This window comes from Protomyctophum bolini (genome assembly GCF_963924005.1).
Source record: "Protomyctophum bolini genome assembly, chromosome: 9".
Classification (NCBI taxonomy): domain Eukaryota; kingdom Metazoa; phylum Chordata; class Actinopteri; order Myctophiformes; family Myctophidae; genus Protomyctophum; species Protomyctophum bolini.
The window spans coordinates 10,531,981-10,542,002 of NC_137870.1; the positions used below are offsets into that span (position 1 = coordinate 10,531,981).

The 10,022-nt window shown below is 43.5% G+C and overlaps 1 protein-coding gene across 2 annotated transcripts in view; it reads left to right on the forward strand.

Moving 5' to 3' along the window:
* Nucleotides 1-4,460, forward strand: part of slc36a4 (solute carrier family 36 member 4) — a 162,288-nt gene extending 157,828 nt beyond the window's left edge. For both annotated transcript variants that reach the window (XM_080771439.1, XM_080771440.1), the window contains exons 12-13: nucleotides 2,638-3,323; nucleotides 3,391-4,460. In XM_080771439.1, coding sequence (XP_080627565.1) covers nucleotides 2,638-2,993 — 356 coding nt within the window. In that variant the 3' untranslated portion in view covers nucleotides 2,994-3,323; nucleotides 3,391-4,460. The remainder of the gene's footprint in view (nucleotides 1-2,637; nucleotides 3,324-3,390) is intronic.
* Nucleotides 4,461-10,022: the final 5,562 nt, after the last annotated feature.

The following is a 10,022-nucleotide window of genomic DNA, read 5'->3' on the forward strand; positions in this document are numbered from 1 at the left end:
CCAATCTTTTATTATTCCATGCATTTTTAATGTATAGATTCAAACAAGAAGTAAGAAAAAAAGTTCTTTGGGAGATTGATGAACCCCTATTGTCTGTTCTGGTCTTTGATCGCCAGCAGAATTCAGGAATTTTCAAAGCAGGTTTATTAAAAATGTATTGAATGCATCTCTCACATCGTATTTGATGATTTGATCCCATTATAGAGGACTGCTGCTCCATTAGTACATTCTGTGCTGTACTTCACACTGGTGCTGGACTGCAGCGCTAAAGGCCGGGCAGTGCTGGAAAGTAGATTTACTTGAGTACTGTATTTAACCCATTTTGACCTGAGATCAGATTCTAAGAATGTCTTCTACATCCTGACAGTTTTCTGAAAAAGCTATGTTTCTATGTCAGTCGTTCTTCTATTTTTTTAAAATAGCAGATCTACAAGCTCATAGCACGCCACAGAGTGGCGCGCTATGAGCTTGTAGGTCTGCTATTTTTCAATAGCTAAAGCATAACATAATGCTAACACCAAAAGGGGTTCCCACCCAAAATGGGTTAAGTACAAGTATTTCCAATTTCCAATACTTTTACTTCTACTCCACTACATCTCAGGTCAAAAATTGTGTACTATAATACTTCACTTAGTTCACTACATTTATTTGAACACTTTAGTTACTAGTACTTTGTAGATTTGTTATTATTACAAAACATAAATTAACCACTTACTTCAGCCATAATACATATTAGAGACCTGCGGATGAACCTTTTTGTCACCCAAATCAGCGTGTGCATATTTATAATCCGCCCGTTATCCGACCACATTAATTAATTATTCCAATTTACAACATGCTGCATAATGAGTACTTTCTACTTTTGGCACTTTAGGTACATTTTGATGCCAATACTTTTGTACTTTTTGTTAAATAACATCACAGCGTAATGATCTAAAAGGACAGGACTGTGTGTGGCAGCAGGAATGCTTTCTCTTTCACCATGTGTCATTTTCCTGCAGGAAGGAACATTAAATCTAAAGTGTCAAGTGTTTCTTTACTATTTATTTTTATTTAACCAGTAAAAAACCGCAGTAAAGTCTATTTTACAAGTGTGAACTGGCCAAGAGAAGAGACAAAATAAGTAACCGAGCTCTGCCAGTAACAATGAATACAAGACGATAACAGGAGGACAGACATGCAACGTTCATAAACTCAGTGCCCACTATACAGGCCTATTCATAGTCTGGATTTTCGGTGGTGAGGTGACCACCGCTCCGGTGGTGAGCTGACCACCGGAGCTGAAATAAGGTTGAGCGGTGGTGAGTAAAAACAGAGAGAAGGGCTGGAGCGGTGGCGGTGGTTTGCTCTTCACCGCGGCTCGTGACGTCATGTTGTAGTTCGGTGGTCACCTCACCACCGAAAATCCAGACTATGTATGGGCCTTAACGAAGAAGAAGCTCAAACAGGAACGTCTACTAACGCAACCAATAAAGGCTAATATATAAAAAACTAAGTAACAAAATTCAAAGCAGGAGCAGTGTTTGGGAAGTGTGCCCATGGCAATCCTTGTAAAGACTCACTAGGGGGATCACAGAAGCCAGTTTGAGTCTGGTCTGTAGGTCATTCCATGACAAGGGTCCAAAAAAAGCAAGGCTTTTTTCCCCCCAGACTCGGATTGTGTTGGGGACACGACATTGCATTTGTTCTGAGGTTGAGGGAGTTTTGGGCGAGTTCAAATTTAGAACAAATGTAAATGACTTGACTTTGATGCAGACATTTACACACTGATGTTACTATCTGAATTTGCACTCTGTAACTTTCATAATCTAACCCAGATTAGGGACCCTGGTTTTGTTCCCTGATTCCAATCAGTCAGACCATGAGGTCACAAATTACCCCTGCACCTTTCATGATCCTTGTGATCCAATCATTTTATGCAGACGAGACGTTAAGAGGGTTTTCCCAGGCACAGCACAATGTAAATGTAGAACTTGGGGGATGGGGGGGGGGGGGTGTCACGTTGTTGTCGGGTCGAAACCTTGCATGTACAAATTTGTTCCATTTTATTAGCATCTGTAAAACATTTTAAAATTGTCAAAACAGACAATCTACAAGCTGCACGATCCCGAGCTTGCAGATGTGCTATTTTCACTCCTTTTTTGGCGTCGTTCTTGTGTGATGTGGAGCCATTCATTTGACGGAAAAAATACTAAAAACATCCAAAGTTGATATATATGGAGATGCGCGGTGGAGTAGTGTGTCGTGCGGTATGTATCGAATGCTGGGTGTGCGGCGCGAACGTGAGCCTGGAGCGTGGAAGATGGATCGGTGTGTGTCTGAGTCTCTCAGAAGACAGCTGTTTGCCATGCTTGGGTTGATGACTTATGCTCTTTCTCTACCTTTTATCCTCCCCTCCACATCCCCCCATGCACCACTCTTTCCACTTCGCCTGCATTAAATCATCTGCCCTACTTCTCCCCTCTTTATGCCTCCTTCAAACATTCTCCTCCTTTCTTATATATATATATATATATCACCCTTCATTTCTGTTCAAATTCATCCATCACTTTTCTTCTCTCCTCTCTTACCTTTTCTTCTTCAATTCCACCTCCTGCGTGTCCCGTCCCACGTACGTCCTTCTTGCATGCGTCACAGTTTCCGGAGCGGTGTTGATACCTCGCCTGGACCTGGTCATCTCCCTGGTGGGCGCGGTGAGCAGCAGCGCCCTGGCCCTCATCTTCCCCCCGCTGGTGGAGCTCATCACCTTCTCGGACCGCCGGCTGAAGCCGTCCATGCTGGCGAAGGACCTCCTCATCGCCACGGTGGGCTTCGTGGGCTTCCTGGCGGGCTCGTACGTCACCCTGGCCGAGATCTTTTACCCCGCCGTGGGGGACGGGGCGGGGCCCGCCACTCTGCTGGCCCCCAACGGGACCACTGCTGTGGCGGGCTCCTCTGCCGGGGGGGCCTTCACCGAAAACTGGACTGCAGCACCTTCTCTGTCTTCGGGTTGACCTCTCCTCCTCCACCACCACCCACCACCCCAAACAAACACTCACTCTCTCACATACGCGTGCACACACACAGTACACATGGGGAAGGCAGGACGTTATTCCTGCAGGTAACCTATACCGCACAAATGACCAGGCATTCCTCTTCTGGGCCAAATAGGCCGTGGGCCATAGTCTGTTATCGTGACTTTCATAAGACCCCACCTCGGAACTGCGTTATTTTTTTCACAGTAGACAGATAAAATCTGTAACAAAAGTACTGTAACAAATGTTTCCAGCTTTAATTTGTGCACATTAATGAAACGGAGCAATCCAAACTTCCATTTTAAACAGGCACATTTTCCCATTGACTTTTTACAATAGAATTCCATCAGTCAGCCTCACTGTGGCGCTATAACAGCCCACATTACGTTTCGCCCTATAACTCATAGGTCGTACAATAAAAATCTCTTTCTCCCTGGATTCCTTGGCTCATGACGCATCTCCCCATAGGCCACTACCTCACAACTAGGCTATTCAAATATGATCATCTGGCCATCATTGTTAGTGCAGGCACCCTTACATCCCCATATTGTGAATTTTCACCATGCTGTCTCACTGGCAGCCTCTGATGGACAGCTCACTACTTGTTGTCAATGACAGTTGCTTGCCATCACCACTTACACATTAACCAATGACAGTCTGGGCGTGTCCCAAACCCTCACAGCCCTCACTTACAGTAGTCAACAGCTCCAGCCCCAGGCAGCCATGCGCTATTGACAAATGTACACCTTGGTTCTGTATGTACTTTCTTTGCCATGTGTTGATTATTCTGAGCTACATTTCTGATTTACAATATCTAACTTGGTTACACCGTTTAACAGCTTGTTATTCTCCTCTGGTTTTGGTAGAACGATTATGTGTAAAATACACTCCCTTGACAAGTCCCTGCGACATACTAGCATCCAGGGGGTGTACTTGTACATCAAGCTGCCTCACGCTAGAGACAGGAGATAGGCTCCTGCCCATATGGGCCTCATGGCTCTACAAAGCTACTTACTTACCTCCTTTAGCCCTTACAGTTTCAGAGAAAAAAATACTTGAATGTGAGTTTTCGCATTTTCCCATTATAGGTCAATGGGAAAATGTGTCTGCTCTAAATGGAAGTTTGGGATTGCTCCAATTCATTAATGTGCACTAAACCAAAGCTGGAAACATTTGTTACAGTACTTATGGGGATTGTATCTGTCTACTGTGAAAACAATATCCAGTTCCTTGATGGGGAACAACCAACTGAAAAACTAAAGCCGTTAGAGGCTTCCGGCCCATGGCCTAAAAGCTGCCGTTTCACTGGAAGCCGGTAGTAGAAGGCTCGCATTGGACAGAGTGGGGACATAGGACAGAGTGGGGACATTGGACAGAGTGGGGACATAGGACAGAGTGGGGACATAGGACAGAGTGGGGACATTGGACAGAGTGGGGACATTGGACAGAGTGGGGACATTGGACAGCGTGGGGACATTGGACAGAGTGGGGACATTGGACAGAGTGGGGACATTGGACAGAGTGGGGACATTGGCCAGCGTGGGGACATTGGACAGAGTGGGGACATTGGACAGAGTGGGGACATTGGACAGAGTGGGGACATTGGACAGAGTGGGGACATAGGACAGAGTGGGGACATTGGACAGTGTGGGGACATAGGAACAAACAGCTGGGAGAGTATAGCCACCCGCTTCAAGACCATGCAGTGGAGCAAGTAGAGGCTCTACTGGAGCCTATATACAGGCTGCCATTAGGAAAGGCGGAAGGGAAATTACTGCTGCCGAAGTGAAAGCATGGTGAAACTGCTGTGTGGCCGGTTCAGACTGAGGTCAGGGTTAGGGTTAATAGTAGTTGGACAATGTGACCAATGCCACGTCGGACAATGGCTGACAACAACAACAATATGTAAGGGATAATGTCTGCCTATATACTGTAGGTGGTCAATGACCACCTACAGGCAGACATTATCACGCTTATTACATGGCTACCTAGTACAAAGACCCGAAACATAACAAAACCTGCTTGCCGTAATGAAAGTGTTGTGCAGGCTGTGGTCTGCCCAGCTGCAGCACTGTCAGAAAACAAGGACGGGAGTTGATCGAATAGAATCCATTTTTGGGTATTGCTTGGTCTATTTCTCGCACATTTTTTAGAGCAATCTTTAGCTGTAAATGACATTGTGTGTGTGTGTGTGTGTGTTTACATGGCTGTCATGTTGGAAACAGCAGTAAATCAAGCGGGGCGCAGCAGGTGCTCCCAAGGGTTAGATTAGGCATCGGTCTGTTATAGAGCGGAATGGTCATTAATACATTATCCAAAAATAACACACCGCTGAATTCTGCGATTGACCAATCAGAATCAAGTATTCAACCAAGCCATGTAATAAGGGTTGATAACATCAATCAGCTAGCCTACCACAGCTTCTGTTTCACTTGAAGCCGGTAGTAGAAGGCTCGCATTGGACAGACAGAGTGGGAACAAACAGCTGGGAATAGCTGCGTATTATAGGACCAAATACATCAGCTTAACTACAGAGCTAGGTACTCTACACATACTGTACATTATTAAAGTATTAGACAGATAATTATAACAGCCTAAACATCAGGGTCAAACATTTTTGCATGTATGTATGCCCCGGTGTGACATTTACACAAAAAAAAAACTCCCTCCTTATAAGAGGGGCTATCCATCCGATCAAATCCAAGAATGGCGCGGGGGACGTACCCCATTCTTTCAAGTATTTTTTCCCCCTCATTTTATTCCTGCTATTGTTCTCTGCATCTGTATAACTGCTAACATAGCATTGCCCTTAGGGACTTACAGTGCCATGTTCCCCGTCAGGCTCATTATTCCACTACATATGGCACCACAAAAGCCAGGCCAATATGTAGGGGGTGGGAGTGGTACAGTACTTTAATGTGCAATGCCAGACACATACACTAATATGATAGTGTTTAGAAGCATGTGGATACAACCTGTGATCTTTATGGGCCACAAATAGTACCTAAGAGCTTAATGAGACCGACACAATTCACATTCCAAAGTATTAGAGGTTTAATGTGCAATGCTAGACACATACACTAATATGATAGTGTTTAGAAGCATGTGGATACAACCTGTGATCTTTATGGGCCACAAATGTACCTACGTCAGAACATAATAATGAGACAGACACAATTCACATTCCAAAGTATTAGAGGTTTAACAGTACTCCAGCACAGTGAAGCCAGCGTATACACGTCTCATTGGAACATGCGGTACTGGCCGATTCCCAGAACAGTTACTGGTTCACCTTTCATCACACTGACCAAACGCATTCACTCCCCCAGACAGACTCAACCCAACGCTCTCTCCCTGTAGCCAAAGTGTCCATCTGGACACTGTGGACAGAAGAGGGTCTTAACTGTACAATTGACACAGCTACTTAATTAAATAGTGCCTGTAGTATAAATTCCATCAAACCGAGATGTATTAATCTCTCACAAAACAGCTGTTGGAGCAGAGAGGACTACAGTATATTATATTCTAGTTAATTTAAATCTTAAAATGACCTTCACAAACCATACGTATATGGAAACCAAATGGGGTTTTTTGACAGCACTACTGGACTGGTTCCCGCTGTTTGCATATTTATAAAGAGGGACAGAAACAGCAGGTGGGAACAGATGCCGTCAAAGTCGGACCATGACGAAGCCAAATTGTACCTGATGACGGCTGCATTTTGAGCCGAAGTAAACCAAGATTCCATCCTCAAAGACATTCCCGAGCCCTGCAACCAAACACCATGCAGTGCTCAAAGATGCATAGCTCCACAAATCGTTCATTAAAGAGTCAGCGTTTCAGCGAAGACGTGGTGAGTGTCGACGAGTACAACTCGGTTTGTGATGTTTTCCCCACAGCTAACTGATGGGCAGATGAAAAGACCCACTTCACTGAATCAGCACGGAACACTCTGTATTTTCTACGTTTGTAGCATTGTCCATTATTGCTCGTATAGGATTTGGACAGCAGCAAAGAGACAATCTGCAGTGTCATCGTCAAGGGTATTTACATCTGCCATTCCAATGTGTACCATGGTGTACAATGTGTAATGGTATTTTCACGGTCCATGTATTATTATACCACCCTTCTAAAGGGCCTTTCTACATAACCGATAACATAACTTTAAGTGGGTTCAATTTGTTCCAAAGGCCATCAGCGGTAATGGCAATAATGTGCCATGGTTTTGGTTGGCGGCTAAACGCATGGCGCAGCGCCAGAGCATATGCCCGGCGCAACGCCAGAGCATATGCGTGCTGGTGAATTTATAGTGCAATAAACTGTGTCTTAGACTGGCAACAAATCACATTCAGAGCCTATTATTGCCATCGCAGGGTTCATTGACCTCCGTGTGACACTGCAGTCCAATCCGCTCAATCTTCTGATGCCACAGATGTGTCTTCATACTTACACCCGTAGGAGGCCGAAGACGCACGGACACATTTTCCGGTCATTTTGAATGATATAAAACGCGATCTCTACAATACATTTTCTGACTGCGGCCATTGCTAGGCAATTGCTCATCCCCTCCCGGACCTGTTTGGCTGCGCGCGCAGCCATTCACTTCCTGGTTTACGGCCCCTATTTTTGAGATCAGACTTACTACCACGATGTATAGTAATGGAAGATTTCATTTCATTTCATTTTATTCTGAAAGATTCCCCGGCATCAGAAGTGTTTAACATCTTCATTTATTTGCATCTGAGTCTGAACCCAAGCGCTGTGTCAGTGCTGCCGGTGTCATCATCGCCGACTGCCTGGCACTGTGGCACAAAAGCTCAACTTAGAGCTACCTAATGGGTGCCGATGATTACGAGCTAATGAGCTAATTTGAAGATAATGTAATGTCTAACCAAGCTTTTAACAGCACTTAGAAATGGCTCTGTGACGATTTTGTATTAATGATTTGTTTTGCACATCAGTGACTTTAAAGCAATAGGACACTTTGGTATAGAGGCTTGGGTTGTGTAGTTACCTTGATTACCGTGATTTAAAGAGTCCAATTGGCGAGATACGTATCGCTCCGTTGCGCTCTTGATTATAAATTAATAATTCAAAAATTGCTCCTTCTCACAATATATATATATATAACACAAAACTCAGCAAGGCATTTGCTTTTAATAAAAAATAACTAAACGCACACACGCACTTTTAGATCCATATTTTATTCCTGCGTATGCGGAGCTCGCATATCCGCATATTGCACGCAGCACACGCTTGGTGTAGCTCAGCCGTTAAGATGTTTTCTAAGGAAGGAAGGAAGAGTAACTTTGAGAGCCGTTTTGTCGTACAATGGAAGTCAATTTCGCAAAAAAACTGTGATGCAACGGGTCAAATGCAATCGTTACATCACGACAAGGTAACTACACAACACAACCTCTACCAAAGTGTGTTGTTTGCTTTAATTGTGGATGTTTTCTTTTGTGTGTGTTTGGACAATTTTCTCCTCCTGTCATTTCTCCTCAAAAGGTTTGCTTTGTCGTGCCTTACAGATTTAACCATGTTTACAGATGAAGCTTTATAGTCTGAGAAAAGTAGTTCTATTGGCGGGGCGATGCGATCTATATATAGATCTCTCCCTTTGGAGAAGGTTTTGCAAGACATCTGCAGGTTCACAAACTTTTTAGCCTGTGACCCAAAAGATAGATTAGACGTCTCTCCAGGACCCAAAACGCATCGCTTCACGCCCCATTGTGAGATTGTAGATCTGCTATTTTCACTACATTTGTTTTCAAAATGTATGGAATTTCTTAGATCTTTCTTGGATTTCTTCATGAAATTACAGAAACAAAAGAAATCATTGAATTTTGTTTTTAATTCATGAAAAGAAAAACGAAATGTAGGAAACAGAAAATTAAGAGACCCATAAAAATGTGTCCGCGACCCACAAATGGGTTCCGACCCACTGTTTGCGGTAAACAGTGATCTACAGAATCACAGTATAGTGCTCATCGACAAGATGACCAACAGACGAATACGGCAGCCAAAGGCATTCAGAAAGTAGCTTGAGAAGTTTTGCTCCTCCAAGTTCAGTTTCAGGTGCAAGTACGGATTCATTTTAAATGTGCTGTCATGATTTATGAATTCATTCTGTGGAGCAAATTGTCACAAGGAATTATAGTTGATTAATATAAATAAGTTAATTAATAAATATATATATATATATTACTGCGAGTATTTTTTTTCCATGTGATTGATTGATTTCCCTATTTTCATATTAGCTAATTATTCTGCCTATTATTTTCTTTTTTTATCAAAGGTGAGGGATTGTGTTTTCCGCCCCGTTTCTCCATCCGTCTCAGAGCAGATCATTTGGGCACCACTGGACCGATGTTGCACACACACAAACACACAAACACACACACACACACACACACACACACACACACACACACACACACACACACATTTTAGTTCTTTATTTGATTCCACAAATTATTTTTACAAGGAAACAAATATAACGGGGTTGACAGTTCATGTTCACTTAAGGATACACATGGCACCTCCTCCTCCTCCTCCTCCTCCACTCATGGTCAGTGTATGCACATGGACCATGAGGCTTCCGAATATCAGTATGGCAAATCTAGAGCGATATCCCAGGTTTGTTATACTTCCAAGTAATGGTTGGTACTGGTAGCCTACTTAGAATGTTTATCTTGGAATGCCTGGTCCATGTACAAAAAAAGACACAGCCCACCTCCAGAATCAGAACCTCCTTGTGACTGGTGTCAACAAAGACAACATCAGGTGTATTCGGGATGTTAGCAAAGACATCACATGCACAGCTAAACCAATCTGGTATTAACACTTGAATGTGTATACATTGCTGCACTAGATGGCACATATTTTCGAACACTAGGTCAACAATCCGGTCGTGGCGAGCAATATACAATTTTTTGTATGCACTACATCCATCTGTTATGTGTGCGATGGATTCTAGGTGTTGTTCAGAATCATGATGGTTTATGT